The sequence below is a fragment of the Coturnix japonica genome, chromosome 2 (assembly GCF_001577835.2).
Source record: "Coturnix japonica isolate 7356 chromosome 2, Coturnix japonica 2.1, whole genome shotgun sequence".
NCBI classification, from domain to species: domain Eukaryota; kingdom Metazoa; phylum Chordata; class Aves; order Galliformes; family Phasianidae; genus Coturnix; species Coturnix japonica.
The window spans coordinates 38,034,889-38,050,726 of NC_029517.1; the positions used below are offsets into that span (position 1 = coordinate 38,034,889).

General features: G+C 44.9%; 1 protein-coding gene and 1 long non-coding RNA gene across 2 annotated transcripts in view; one reads left to right on the forward strand and one right to left on the reverse strand.

The window, feature by feature from the left end:
* ZNRF2 (zinc and ring finger 2) overlaps positions 1-5,625 on the reverse strand; it is a 47,240-nt gene extending 41,615 nt beyond the window's left edge. Inside the window, exon 1 of the mRNA XM_015854022.2 lies at positions 4,980-5,625. Within this exon, the coding sequence (XP_015709508.1) occupies positions 4,980-5,421 (442 nt within the window). The 5' untranslated portion in view covers positions 5,422-5,625. The remainder of the gene's footprint in view (positions 1-4,979) is intronic.
* A 65-nt stretch (positions 5,626-5,690) lies between these two features.
* LOC107309324 lies at positions 5,691-8,464 on the forward strand. Its single transcript, XR_001553154.2, has 2 exons — positions 5,691-6,400; positions 6,508-8,464. It is a non-coding gene; the product is annotated as an uncharacterized LOC107309324 (long non-coding RNA).
* Positions 8,465-15,838: the final 7,374 nt, after the last annotated feature.

Sequence of the window (15,838 nt, forward strand, 5' to 3'; positions counted from 1 at the left end):
GGAAAAGGGAAAAGGGAAAAGGGAAAAGGGAAAAGGGAAAAGGGAAAAGGGAAAAGGGAAAAGGGAAAAGGGAAAAGGGAAAAGCTACTCAATCACTTGCCTCTACCTTTAGTCCAGACACCCCAAACCCATCATCACAGAGACATGGCTGTATCCCTATCTGAAGGGAACTAAAACATGACCCAGGAGATTCCCCAGCACTGCTTGCCAGCAGTGCTCCTTAGTTCTCTTAGCTCATTTGTCCAAACATGTAACATTTGAGGCTATAATCACTCTGAGCTAGGGCAGGTGGTGATGAAGGTGGACTTTTTACTTCTTTCTCTTGTCCTCCAACTGTTCTTAGGAGAATTTATATCTCTGCTGACTGCCAGGAGCTCTACGTTGCCCACTGTATGTAGAAATGAATAACAGAAAAGCCCCCTAAACATGGGACAACATGACCTTGAAAAGCAATCAGATTCCTCAAACTCACCTGTCAGCAGAATTCTTCAAGAGCTCCTTATCAACAGATTTATCCTTGAACTGTTTTCCTAGCACAATGGATTTTTTTAACCTGCGTTTTAGTTAATAGGATACTAATAGATTTCCAAATCCTCTCATATCTTCAGCAACTGCTGAAGCAACTCCTCTCTTTCACTCTGAAGTGAATTCATATGCAAAACTGATGAAAAAGTAAGGCACACATCCATCTCCTTCACAACCTATGGTTTCTGTAAAGGTGTACATACATATATAGATGCGTTTGGACTTCTCTCATCTTGCAAAGTGGTCTCCACTTTACTGTTCCTTTACAAGAAGCACAATAAAGACAGCCTCTCATGACTACGACTCTCCCAAAGTGTAAAAACATGGTTATGACTGCGTCACCGCTGCACCCAAGAGAACAGAAACTAAGCAAATCACCAAAGCAAACACAGTCTATTGGTTTTCACCGTGCTGCATCTTGGAAGACCTTTGAACAGCAACAGTGAAACTATCTGAAAGTACACGTGGGATTTTTATTTTTATTATGCTCACAAGAGCATATGCCTGTGTTACAATATCCCTAAAGGAAAAGTTAGAGTCTATATGGAAAAGCAATATCTTTTATTAGACCAAAACCTTACAACCTTTCCTCATTCTGAATGGCTGGAGGGCAATTTAGAGAAATATAAGTTGTACTGAAGATGAACTGGCCTTCCTCAAATGTTGGATAAATTGCAATAGGGTGAAATTGCAATAGTAAGTTTCACTGTTCCTGACACAAATCACAGACACATAGAGGATATCCCAAAAGTCTCAGAGCAAAGCACACTTCCCAACACTCCTCCCACATCAGGAGGCAAAGACCTCAGAGCTACAGACTTCACTGGCAAAACAGGAACTGCACTAAAATCTGAAGTGTTTAGGAGTTTCACACTCATGATTTCACAAATCAGCAGTACTTTTGAAAGGCAAGGAAGGGACCAGAAGATACTTGCCTCCTGAACAAAGGTATAAGAAGGATGAAGAGAACCTTTTCCTGTAGCCTGGAGAATTCAGTCATCACCTCTACTAGCTACTATTGCAAACAAATGCTACTGCAAAACACATGAAAGGTTCTACCCAGAAAGCATTACATACAGTCAGTGGCTGGCAGTAAATCCTGCACTGTAAGGTATGCTTCATGTGCTATGTGTATTTCTAGCAGGTGTTTTCACCAACAGTTCTCCCTGTTGTGACCGCCTGGAAAAGGATCACAAAGAAAGAGGGATAATAAGGAGCTACCAGCATTTCAAATGATGAAATCAACACTTCAGTAGTTACCCAAATCAAAGAAAATTCTGAAAGAAGCTCCAGTTTGAGCTGATAGTGACAAGCATTACTGACAAAAGCAGGTTAGAGCTATAGCCGTAGCTGGCAGTCTGTGCAGATACACTCACTGCATAAAAACAGTGGAAAAAATGAAATCACTCGTGGATCTCAAGACCAACTGTTTAGCATGCTGCTCTTAACAAAGGTAAGAATATTTACATTGGGGCTGGAAGGGGAAGTCCCGTTCGCTGAGGAACAAAACGGGAAACTACTGGTTCAAACTCCTGATAGCAGTGTTATCACCCTATAGGAAACTGGAACTTGGCATTGTGTTGCAAGAGAGTGCTTGAACATAATGCGGAGGTTTGTCCTCTACATCTGGGTGTGCCCTGAGATCTCATGGAATTTGGGTCTCATTCTGCTTAGCGCACTAAGACAACTCCATACGTGCCTGTAGCACAGACTTAAACATGGCTTGGGGTTCTTTTTTCTTCTTGGGGCCTCAGTTTGTCCATGCACGTTAATCTGAGTTAAGACACAAGGGTGCACAGCAGCGTTTACTCCATTACGTTCTCACCATGAGGTACACAAGCCTGAGGTTAGATAGGAGCACTAGATCCTCAGAACTAGACAAGGCTGCTGTTACCGCAAATCTAGTCAAAGGAACCGAGCAACTAAATCATCATATTCTCCAATATGATAACAATAAGAAAATACTATGCTTTCTATATTCTAGTATATTAATAAGCATAGTATGGATTTAAATGCGTTACATTAGAGAATTAATATGTATATATTCCTCTTCTGTATATAAAGCTGCTCAGTAAAAATGACAATACAGTCTAATTCACTAGTGGTAAATTAATTACAGTCATCAAACAAATGCAACACCCACCCACACATCAATGATTGATGAAGCCAAGCAGTATCCCTAAAACTATAAACAGACAAAAATGCAGTTCAACTTCTTCTTCTTTCTTTCTTTTTTTAATTTGAATAGAACTATTGTGCTAATTCTACAAATTAATTTTGGTGTTTTCAAGACGAAAAGAAACAACTGTGTTTGCAAGTTACAAAACAAGGGAGGGTACTTTCAGCATGCATTTAATACACAAGTTAAATGCCAGATACCACACCTAGACAAGCTTGAGCTAGTTACCGTCGGGTCAAAAACACTCCTTCAAAGTTATTTTTCACCATTCTGAGGATACCAAGTTACGATCTTCATTGAGGATACACATTCCAAGCACCTAATTGGTATGAGAAACAGAGGAAACACAAAGCCTGCAACTAAACTGGGGTGTCTCAATTCAGCATCATCTGGTTGTGTCACTGATATCACAGAATATTTAAGTTGTAAAAAAGGAGTATATCGAATGAGGTCTTTTTCACCAGCACTGCTGTATTCCAGTTAAACAGTTATTCATCCTGATAAGAAACACTAAGATTTTTAGAACAGAAAAAGCAAAATGATTTATGATCACCTCATGACCACCTATGGAGAGTCTATTTTAACACTGGCCACTAAAATCCCAACGTATGGCATTCCTTGTTTTTTCATGAGGAGATGAAGAGAATGCACCTCTGCCGGTGCTTCTTCTGCACCAGTAGAAGCAATAAGCTTTGCTTCACCTCAACCTACATCCCCTTTAGTAGCCCAGTTTCAGAGATTTGTAGAAGACAAGCTGTTGTAAAGCAATTAATGCATTATGACATGCCATAAAAAAAAGCATAATCAAGTTCAGAGTTGTTTTGAAGAGACCTTCTTGCATGTGACCAGTTTGCTAGGTAGATCATTGCTCCTCATTGCAGCACTTACATTTAACTCAGAGCTTCCTTGAAGCAAGGCAGGCTGTCAGATAATATCCAGGCAAGGAGAAAAAAAGAAGTTTTTCGTTACAACAACGTTAAAGCCATATGCTTTAATTCCCTTGTGCTTAGCATGAACCTCACAACACTCGCAGTAGGGCATCTTTTCCTCACTAAAAGAAACATATGCACCTACCTCCAGCAAGCTATCCTGACATTACAGCGAGTACCCCTGCAACAAAGCACTGTTATTCAGCAGCTCGGTGCTATGACAGCAGTAGTTTTCTTCAGGGCAAATACTCCTTTAACATGACAGGGCTTGGCAGCTCTCTGTTGCATCTCAGAGCTGCACAGGGAGGAGATGGCTTTGGCTGCAGGCAGTGACAGCTCTGGTGCCCCCAGGTCAGTACAGTGATGGGCATGTGACAGAGCTCTGAGCGCCCCACCAGGCTTCAGTTGCCAACAGGTCGCACCACGGGAGGGAAGGGAACCCAGTCTGCTGCAAACACCAGGCACGAGTCCATTAATTGCAATACAGAAACGTGGTAATTTGCTGTTAGTCCTGCCCTACTGAGAATAAAGCTGTTGGGGAAGCCGGTCGGTATTCAGCCTGCTTGTAACACATGTATTCCATGATAAATATTGGCTTTATCAAAAAGAATGAATCCACTGGAAAATGTCACCTTGCACCTGAATGCGTGACCAGTACAAACAGCGACCTTTAGAATGAGTAGAGCTGCAAGCAGTCGGCAGTTTCCGTGCAGGCTCTTAACTTTAAAGCAAAGAACCCAGGCAGTAAAACGCAAACCCTCCACTAGCTAAACAAATAAAACTAGAAAGACAAAAAAGCTGCACACACTCGCTCCAAGTCTAATGCACTTCTCAAAGGGCCCGGGCTGCTGGTTCGCCTCCTGCTCCTCTGCTGCCCAACACACGTGGCCGTCCCCGGGACCGCCTGGGTAGGGAAACGCAGCCCTCCGCGCCCCTCTCTTAGGGGAAATAACAACTTTCTTTCGCTTCTCTTTTTCTCAGCTCTCACAACTGAGAAACCGAGAGCTTCGAAGGCACGAGCGTCGGCCAAGTAGCGATCAGCATCTAAAGAGAGGTTTGGTCCGATTTTAGAATAAAGGGCCGAGACGCATGATCCAATTAAATTCTAATTATGTAAGTAGTAAGGCAGGAGTATTTACACAGGCACTGATTACGGCTATTAAAGTCTAAAGTCGGCGGCCGGGAGGCTCCGTTTCCTCCTAACCGTGCTTTGCCCCGGCTTTGCTTCCAGTTTTCAGCCCCCACTTCCCAAAAACTCTTTACAAACAGCGGGCGGGCTGCAGCCTCCATGGGTACACGGAGAGGCCGCCCTCAGCTCCCCCCCTTACCCCCGCGGCCGCCCTTACCTCCGAACAGGTGCGGCGAGAGGTGCGCGGGTAGCGAGCCGATCACCAGCCGGGGCCCGCCGGCCGATCCGCCGCCCCCCGCGGGCCGGTCCCGGCCGCCCTCCTCCGGGGTGCTGCTCACCGAGTCCTGCGAGCCGTAGGGGCCGCTGCTGTGGGGGATGTTGAAGGCGGACTGCGCGGCGCGGGCCGCGGCGCCGGCACCTCCCAGGGACCTGCTGCGGGGCGCCGTGCCCGCCGCGCCCCCCGTCGCCGCCGCCGCCGCCGATCCGCCGTGAGCGCCGTGTGGCGCCGCCGCCAGGTGCGGGTAGCGCCCGCTCGCCGCCCGCCCGCCGGTCCCGTTAGCGCCGCCGCCGCCGCCGCCGCTGGAGGAAGGTAAATCCCCGCCCGAATACGCCCGGGTGCGGCCGTTGGCGGCGGTGGGGCTGCTCTGCTTGGCGCCCATGGTCCCCCGCCGCCCTTCGGAGAGGAAGGCGCCGGGCGCTGCAACGCGTCGCTCGGTGCGTCGGTGCCGTAGGGTAGAGCCGCCAGCCGCGATCCGGCTCAGCTGGCGGTCCCGGCGCGGCCGCTGCCGGCGGATGCGGGGCGCCGCCGTGAGCTGCTCGGCACGGTGCTGCTGCTGCTGCTGCTGCTGCTGCCTGCCGCCCAGCCGCCGCTCGGCCCCGCCGCCGCCATCCCGCCGCTCCGCGCCGCGCTCTGGGGGGCACGGCGGGAAGGGGCGGGCACCGCGGCACGGCCGCTCCTCTACGCTGTCGCCATGCTGGGGGCGGCCCCGCGCTGGGAGCGGGCGGCTCACGGCGCCTTCCTTCCCCCTGCGCGGCGGGGTGTTGGAACCCGGAGCGGAGCCGCCCGCCCCTCTCCTCACGCAAGGTGCGGGGCGGCGCTGAGGGCGAGGCCGGCGGCGGAGCCGGTCTCCGCAATGCCCTCACGGGGTGAGGCGATACCCTGCTCGGACCGGGGGAAGGAGGAGAAGGGAAGGGGTTAAAGCCTCAACCGCCGCCGGCAGCCGGTGCTGCGGCCGTTAGGGGCGGAGGCGGGAGCGAGGGCCGCGGCGAGCCGAGTTGCGTCTGTCCGTGTGACTCGCTGAGGGGCGGCCGTAGTGGTTCTAATACAGTGTGCAGCCACCAAGTTTGTCTGTGTCGTTCCTCGGGGTGCCCGGGTGGGGAGGAAGGTTGTCCTGACGCGGCTCCTGGCGAGCAGTGGCATCTCGGATAAGCCATGTAACAAGGTTGGTGCAGCCCTGAGGTCGGCTCATGGCCGGGAGGATGGAGGCTGTCCTCACTCATTGGAGTCTCCCGGTTGCTGAATGCAATACACAGATAGAAACTGCGCCCAAATTGCTGTGAATTGTACCTGTGTGGCTGACGGGCTCGGTTTGCTCAAAGTGAAACAAGTCAAGAGCAGAAATACTCGGTTTCTTAATGGTATGTGATGTTGAGCGTCTTACACTTAGAATGTACACAAATGTGATTCCTACAGGTGAACAGTCATGGAGGCCTCCCATTCAAACCTTTCCCCTTCCCTGTTACAGATGCTTTGTGACACAGTGCGGCCCACAGCTTGGTGTGCTAGAAGAGCTACCTCTGCTTGAACGGTGGAGGAGGCAAAAATCTCAGAGATTTCAACAGGAAAAGCCTGAGATCCCGTTAATGTTCCCACAGAAGGAAAAGCTGCCATAGGAATTCCTCCTCTTTCACTCGATTCCAAGAATTCACATGGGTAAAGGATGTTGCAGACATGACTCATAATTTCTGCTGCTTGCAGAACGCTCGTTGCCTGTTTCACCCTGTTAGAGGCCAGTGTGCTCGGAGCTGTTAGTGCGTTCTTAGCATCTCCACTGGCTGTTAGGACAAACAGCGCTTTGGAAGTACTGCATTGCTACACAGTACCATGGTACCATCTGTATTTTCCTTATGGTGATCCTAAGAGTTGAGCAGGTATTAAATAGATCCTATTTGGTTACGAGTGACCTTGTATTCAATTTAAAATTAAACAGTAAAGCCTGTGGGGGAAAAATAGGCCTGAAGACATCTGAAGAGTTATTCAGTGGTACAGTCAGAAAATTAACAGCATAGAGTATCTCACAGAAAAGGGCTCAGCTGCAGACAGCAACAGGACAGCCCCTGCCTCCACAGAAAGTGTGGATATTCCCAGTGAGATATGATTTTCCTTTCGCTTCTGTTTTTGCTTTGCACCTGGGGTGTTTAATGTTTGCAGATCTCACTATCAAGTGTGAATCTAAACAGGACACACACCCCAGTGAACACATGTGTCTTCAGAAGAGCAGCTAGATTTCTCACCTCCATCTTTTCTGCATGCTCTTATTAATGGTTGAATAGATACATACAGAAATTTGCTCTGTATAGAATAGAACAGTTAAGTTTTCAAGCTAACATTTCTTCTAATGAATGACTACCTACAAGCAGTAAGTCTTGTAGAGGCAAGTACCTGGCACTGTAGTTTCCACCCATTTGTTCATTAATATGCTTCAGAAGTAGTTTGCATAAAAATTTCAATTTCCTACCCAGCGAAGAAAATAATCATTGGCAAGAGGAGACGGTGTGCAGAGAAAGTAGAACGTGTTGCTGCTGACCAAATTTCCACAGATCTCAAGGACTCAGTGGAAAATACACAGTTATATAAAAATTAACTTCTGTAGGCCTACATGGATGAATGCTGTTATTATTCTTGTAGAAACATATCTAAGGAATCTTGTTCGTAATTAAATAAGCATGAAATAGGAACTAACCTTCTCGTTCCAGGATAGTGGAAAAAAACTGGTTTAGACAGGCACATGCACTTGCTATTCTTTGTTATTAACCGTGTGCCTCCATTTTAGCTGTAGTCACACTACCTTGTTTATCAGCAGCTCCCCACAGATACTGAAAACAGAAACTTTTTAAGAGTTTGGTTAATGATAGAGGAAGCAAAACAGAAGTGTTTTGTTCCTCTAAATTAATACTTGTGTAAAGTACACATGCTTTGCATCTGCAGGTAGTTTTAGCCATCTGGCAGACCACACTCTCCTCAGATATGTTCACATCTGTGTGCTAAATGAAATAGGTTTCATTTACCCTGTCCACATGATGGTGAATTACACATAAGCCTATGGCAGCCATCTTTTTGTGAAGCATTTTGATACCAGTGTATAACCAGCTGGTATACTGAGAGATGTAGAAGACCTTGTTATCCAATGTCTTAGATTTTTACTTGCATTGAATAACACTTTGCTCATGTTGACTTTACTCCTGCAAAAATCTATGCATCTACTTATACCGACACAGTAAAAACAGTCCTGCTCTATGCTGTGATGAGTCTTCATGGATTAAAAAAGCTCAGCAGCTCTGAATGTCTTCTAAGGTTTGGGTCCTAAATTTATTCTGGAAATGTGTGGTTACTTATGTTTTTACCGTGAGGAAGTTTGTCCTTGTTTTAGGAAGATTGTTTAAAACCTTCTGCCTTGTGTTTGAAGCTTATGCTTTTCTGAAGTTTCTATCGCACTGTAAACAATATGCTGTATTTTGTACACACAAGTTACCCATGCAGAAAGCTAATGTTCACAGGAAAGATAACTTAACTTAAAAATAGACTGAGATTTGACTTGACGTACCGATTGACCACTTACACAAGAAGATGTTGAAGTAATTTACTTGAAGAAATGGCAATTTGTGCTGTGCTTTCCATTACTATGTGCTGTGAAGTAGCATGATAAGATACACACTTCAGTCGAATAATTTTATTAGAAAATGTATTTTCCATAATAATTTCTAGACCGTTCTAAAGGGTTGTATTATTGTAGTCACTGCGTACCGTGGTAGGTAACCATACCCAGTATCAGGTGCCATTCATAAGAACTTGCCATTGCATAGAATCATAGAATGGCTTGGGTTGGAAGGGACCTCAAGGATCACCAAGCTCCAACCCTTCTGCTGCATGCAGGGCCACCAACCTCCATATCTAATACTAGACCAGGCTGCCCAGGGCCCCATCCAACCTTGAACACCTCCAGAAACAAGGCATCCACAACCTCTCTGGGCGGCCCGTTCCACCACCTCACCACTCTCACAGTAAAGAACTTCCCCCTGATATCCAACCTAAATCTTCCCTCCTTCAACTTAAAACCATTTCCTCTTGTCCTGACATTATCTAGCCTTGCTAAGAGTTGACCCCCCTCCTGTTTGTAGGCTCCCTCTAGGTACTGGAAGGATGCATTGAGGCCACCCCACAGCCATCTCCAGGCTGAACAAACCCAGATTGTTCAATTTGAACTCCATTTGAGTGCATCATCTGGGTAGTTATTGGTTCTGTAATAAACTGTGTTAGTTCTTGTTAGTTCGGTGGGTATTGTTATCATCATTACATGTATCCCATTCCATCCCTTCCTAACCTTTCATGCATCTACACCACCCCCGACCCCCTTTGTGCTATCTTTCTTCAGAAGCTGCAGTGCGGACCAAGTGTGCTCAAGGAATAACTGAAGACAAATAGTGGCTTAGACAGTGCCCATGCCTACAATAAAGGCATCTGCACTGATTCATAAATGAAGTGACATCAATCTATGTTTATTTGGGTGTTAATACACAGATCTGTGGGTATAGGAACGTGGGGGCGGATTAGTTGACCTGTAAAGGTTCCATACAGCTGATTCTTCTGTTTCTGTGATTTCTAAGACGAGGGGGTGGAGGACAAACTAGCAGATGGGAAGTATGTTTACTCTCTCTTGTTTTCAGCTCTCATGTATCAGTGCCCAGAAATGCCAGCTGAATGTGAATTTGGGAGTTGGGGGAGGACTGTTGATGGCTTCAACCCTCTTTATTTCTGCAGAGGGAAATAATGGGAGTCTTTCAAAGTATATTCCTGCATCACACTGCCTTGTTTTGCAGTTCAGAGTGCCAGACCGTGAATCCCTTCTGCACCTAGAGAGGCATTTGGCTTTACAGAAAGCTCTGTCTGAACAATTCACGATAGCTAATAAAGAAAGCACTTTGAGTCCTGACACTGTGGATATTACACAGGTAAATCAGTCTTCAGAAGCTGATTGCAGATAAGCTCTTTTACAGGATACATCTTTCATTGGCAGTGCTAATTGCTTGAATGCTAGACATCTGCAGACAGAGGTGAGTAAATGGAAATTACAGAAACAATAACAAAGCAAAATATGTAGCAATAAGAGCAGGCAATGGAGCCACGTGACTTTAGATTTGCCAAGTACAATTTGTATTCTTTCAAGTTCTGTGTTATCTGCCAAACATTACCTTAATTTCTCAGAATCGAGGAGAAAAATAATCTTTTTTCCTCATTTTTGCACAGTATGTGGTAATATTTTCAACTGATAGTTTTAAATCACAGAAGTATTGTTCTTTTAAGCTTTTATAGCCACCTGTTTACAGCGTGCTGTTGATAAGCCTAATAACGAGAAACAAGAACATACCAAGTAGCTCCTCAAAGGGCTTTTAAGCCCAGCTGCTTGGGCAGTCATGCATGCGTTTTGGTGACCTCTTGCAACTTAAGTCAAAGGGACAGTAAAGACCTCGAGGTATATTAAAAGTAAGGTTTACTAGTATACATATGAGAGTAGTGCTTTATTAAGGAAGGCATAAGGAAGACAACAAAAGCATGTAACTGGACTTTTCTGAAGGTCTAGATCAGGGCTGCAACTGTACTGAGTCAGGACGAATGTCAGAGGGCTCCACTTCCCATTCTCTGCCAGAAGCGTTTCTGCCTGGGCTGCTGCACACCATGCCTGGTGTAAAGCAGGCACGAGGGTGGTATAAAAGACTCCATCTGTTGTGCTGGCTCTGATCCACATGGCAGAAGACAGAACCTGTGAAAGTAAGAGATGAACGAAAGGAACTGTGAAGCCACTTCTTCCTTTCTGTCCCTGGTATGTACTTCCACAGGAGCAGGAGGAGCGGTGTCCTTGTTTTCAATTGTTGCTTACAGAGTGAGGGAGACTCCCCAGTAAAAGCACGGAGACATTCATAATTTGGACTCAATAATCCAAATTTAACAACTATTGAAGAAACAAAATGTTCTATAAACAATAATAGAAAGTAAAAGTGTCCTTTAACCACTTTGGTAGGTTGCTCTGCTCTCAGCTGGTTTCAGTTCAGTATTCAGAAAATGCTGGGTTCAAGTGAGAACTGTAGCAGTTAGTTCTTCTAACAGTCTGATGTATCAAACCATTTTTAGATGATAAAACGTTCTCCTGGGCAATGGGAATACATAGACTCAGCCTCACAATGCATTCCCTTTGGGATGAGTACTAGTAATTACAGGGTTAGCTGCCCATGTAGAGCACCTGGAGGTCCTTACGGGGGTCACAATTTATCAGGATCATTCTGAACATTTTTTTTGTCCCTGTTCCGTCCCAAACAAAGCTTTTCCTCCAGAGTCTTGGAGTCATCTTTAACCCAGATGTGATGTGATCACAAAATGAAGCAGGCCCTACTACAGCCACACAAAACCAAAACAAGGACAGTATGAGATTGTGGAGGTCAGACAGGAAAGAAGAGACCTGTTTTGTAGGAAGCACATCATGAGGCTGGGGAGGCTTAGTTTCACTCTGAATGTCATTACTTCCTCTCTTGTGAATGGAAAAATGCAAAGCAATCTGGTATCATATGTCCACACTGACATCTAGTGCTGAAAAAATTGCACTAGCCAGCATGGAAACAAAGAAGCAAAAAGGTGTTGGACTGGAATGAAAATCTAAAATGTTCTTACCTTCCAATTCAAGAAGTGAATCCAGCCCTCAGCTAAATCTGAATCTTTCCTTCTAGGCTTTTTCTAGGGAAAAGGATCATTCATTTATCAGTGGCTTTTAGTTGTTGATGTTCTTTCACTTCCCATTTTGGTACATTCTCATTATTTTTCCATGCACACATAAAAGTTGCATGCTGTAATATTTTACTATGCCTTTAAGGGCAGGCAAAAACTGATTAAAAACCAAAACAAAATATCTATGATTTTTTGTTGTAATTTCTGTCTTCCATGGAGTAGTTAGAAGCAATAGTAGTGTACAGAATAAATGAGTATTTTTCAGTGCCAGCTGCCAGCACATTTCCCTTCCCATCACCAGGGAAGTGTGAGATTAAAACCAAGTGCTCCGTATGCTTCAGAAGTGATATAATGCATGTAAGCGTTGGACAGAACCTCAAAGGAGAAGAGGAAAAGAACAGATCCCAAAGCTCTGAGATCAATGGGCTTTTTTACCCATTGAATCCCAAGCTTTGGCTTAGGTCCCAGGGGGATGTGTGAGCTCTGCCAGCCCCGCTGGGACGCTGCAGCCCAAATGCCAGCGTGCTCCTGGCAAGCTGCAGCAATAAGGTTCAGCAGCGGCTGGCAGACATGTGCTCCACAGAGGGAATCCTGTTGTTCATCAAGTGGCTTCCCAAGAGCAGGGCACTTCTTGTTTCTCTACATGAAGACAAAGCAGGTCCTGACCTGCCAGGCAGGCAGAGATCCTCTAGAAGCTGTGCGCTGGGCTCCGCAGCACACTGACAAGCTATATCTGCTACCACTTAGTGCTACCTGAGATACCTCTCACCTCCTCCTCTTTCACAGCACAGCAAGCAACAAATGGGATGGTTTAGCCCTGGCTGCTTAGTGAGTGCAAGCCTCAGAAAGAAATATGGCCTTCATCTGCCAGCAGTACCCTTCCCACCCTCAGAGTCAGACAGCTCAAGTATTAAAATGCATTTTCTTCTTTTAATTTTTGCAATTATTTATTTGTCTTGAGCACAAATAGAATCATAAAGAAGCGTATTGCAACATCTAGACTGTATTTTTTTCCCCATTCCTTGTAATCAACAACCATATGCAGATTTTAAAAACATTTCAGACTTGTGCATCTGGGCTGGACAGATTGGGATGAGCAGGGAGGATTGGCAGGCCCAATTAGACCATGAGAAGCATAAGTAGCTGTCAGGAATAAGGATAGAGCAGGAGAAAGCATGTGGCATCTTTCACTAGATAAGCCGTGATGATTGGCATGCTCAGTCAGAAACATGCTTTTTCTGATTTAATGGGGGCTTAGTGTAGTCTAAAGACAAACTGTCTCACAGCTGAGACCATGCTAATCAAGCATCAAAATATAGGTGAGAGTCTGGTGCCAGTTTAAATTCCATTAATATCAGTGGAATTATGCCAAAACTATACGCCCAAATTTGTAGGGCGCAAAACTTGGCCTGTGTATATCATTAGGAATAAAACAGTGCTAAACTGTGTCACGTGTTGTGTATCCTCTTGAAATAAAATGTAATAGAATGGTAAAAATCAGAAAATATAAACTGAACTAAGATAAAGGGGAAGAATGGGGAGAACAAAGGGAAGATAAAAAGGAAAATGAGAGGGAGAAGGAGATGGACAAGGGAAAAAGAATGTAGGACGAGGAGAAGGAAAAGGAGAAGGGAAAGGAGAAGGAAAGGGAAGGGAAGAGAAAGGGAAGGGAAGGGAATAGAGAAAGAAAATGAAGTAAAAGAATGCAGGAATTTAGGAAGATGCCCTGATGAAATTTAAAAACCTGCACAAAAATTGCTGAATGTGTGGTAACAACATGGAATTCGAACGCTTCAGTGTTGGTGTCACCATTTCATGTCCTTGCCCAACCTCCCCCTTCCAACTTTCAGGATGACCCAAAGCACATTAACATGTGAAAGGTGACTTTGCAGAGCGCATTTGGTGTGGCGATTGGAGGGACGTTGCGGAGTATATTAAAAGCGATGCCTTTTCAGTATGATACTACTTAATAATGGCTATAATCCCAACCAAGAGCCTGGAGCTGCTGGAGGGGCGCGGAGAGCTCAACAAATTCGAGTGAAGCCAAGCTGCTGCCAGCCCGTAACCCTTCAGCTGCCGGGTTGGGGACACAAGCAGGGAGCTACTTTCATCCACCGCCGCATGCGCGTTTCTCTCCTATTCTTCAGGCTTTGGCTGTGAGCAGCTTACTCAAGCTGGCTGTCCTCAGAGACAAAGGAAAATGTAAATGTGGTTGTGGAGCTTAGTGTTTCAGTCAGCAGTGGCAGAGGAAAGCAATGCTTTAGAAAATCCACAAATATAAAAAAATACCTTGAATTGAAGAGCTCTTATTCCCCCCCCACACACACACACCCGACAAATTCCTTGTTATATTTTGAGTATTCCTCCCTTCCTCTATCTGAAAATGGTTATTTCCAGAATCCTTTTGGGCTTCATATTTTGATTGAAATCATGCTTGCTCATCCAGTACTTTGCTCTGCCCAACAAAATTCGTATGTAGTCATCATAAAGTGTAACCCACTGAGATGGTGTACCCCTGCTACTCATAGTCAGACCCTACCTTGGATTCATGAGGTTGAAGGAGAGATCTTAAAGCACTTCTGGATTTATTAAAGGCTTTACTACAGGGGGTAGGAAAAAGAAAAAAAGAAAAACCAAAAAAAGGATTCTAAAAATTAATAAAACTTTGTTGGTGAATCAAAAATACTCACATGAAGAATTTTTTTCCCAGAAGAAGCTGGGAAGACGATGCAGTGCTTGGAGAGAAGCAGCACAGGTCACAGTGAAGCTTGCCCTTGGTTTCCAGCTATCTGGGCTGATTGTTTGGGCAACTTGTAATTCACTTTGTCTCTTGTTGATTCAGTTCATCCCCTTCTGCTTGCTACCTCTTTATCATCCTGTCAGAATAAAACACTTCACGAATTCCAAGCAGCTCAAAGTGTAGGTTAAAAGAACCTTAATAGGCACAGAAGGTCAATACATTTTCTACTGGATCCTTGTGATAATAAGAGCTTTGGATATGCTGAGCTCTTACAGAAGTCGTAGTCCAAGTTATGCAAACACCAGTTACAAAAATAAAAGCCAGTGATGTTAGGCTGCTAAGCAAAACCATGAAGCACAGAGCATGCAGTAACCATTTCTGCAAAAACACTCTGCAGGTTTTCATATAGCTGGGTGTATCTTAAAAAATGGGTCCCAGGAACAATTAATTATGTAGAGTTTGTACTGGCTAGAGGAGCAGCATTTGAATTCACCTGAGGATTTAAAGGTATGAGCTGTACCGGAATATACTAATGAACATTTTGTCAATCAGCAGCTGACGTAAAGTAAATGTTTGACTGTTATTGCTGCTGTCACAATTAATCACAAGGGCTCGGGAATCAAATACTACAGCACATACTGTTTTTCATTAGCATCACTGTGCAGTGCATTATTAGGGCTTTCACAGGTAGGGAATTAATTCTTATTAGAATTTCTTGTGGGCATCAAAACTGAGGTAATGAAATAGGAATGAGCTGGGAGCCCAGAGGCAAACACGGGGTTTTATATCAGATGGCTTCTTAAAAATCAACTGGGGGAAACTCCAAGGAGGAAGAAGGAGCATGCCAGTTGGAGACAGCTTTGCCTGCTGCCAGAATAGAAACTTTCAGCCCACTTTAAGAGGTAGGGTGAAAGATCATTAAGGCTGATCAGTCCCAAAGACAGATAGCAGAGAATTTGGTCTCTCTCTCTCTCTATTTCCTGGCTGAGTTGACTGCCAGCTTAGATCATTGCTAGAAGTTTAATTATCAGCCCTGTTGTTTTCATTATAAGCTGCTCTTCCTTGGGGTTTCATTATTTCAGTTCTTAAGGCCTTTCTGTGCATGGTTTGATTGTGGAGGCAGTGGAACGAGATTGATTGAGAGAGGGATTTAGTCAGACTGGTGCTGAAATCGTGTTTAAACTTCACCTCTTTTTGTAACGTGCTAAAAATCCTGCTATTATACTTACCAGAATCCAAGAGAGCTGGAAGCAGAAAAACCTCACTAAGAAAACCCTCACTGAGAGGCATGTGATTAATCTGGAATCTGTCAATTGGCTAACATCTGATGAAATATATTCCA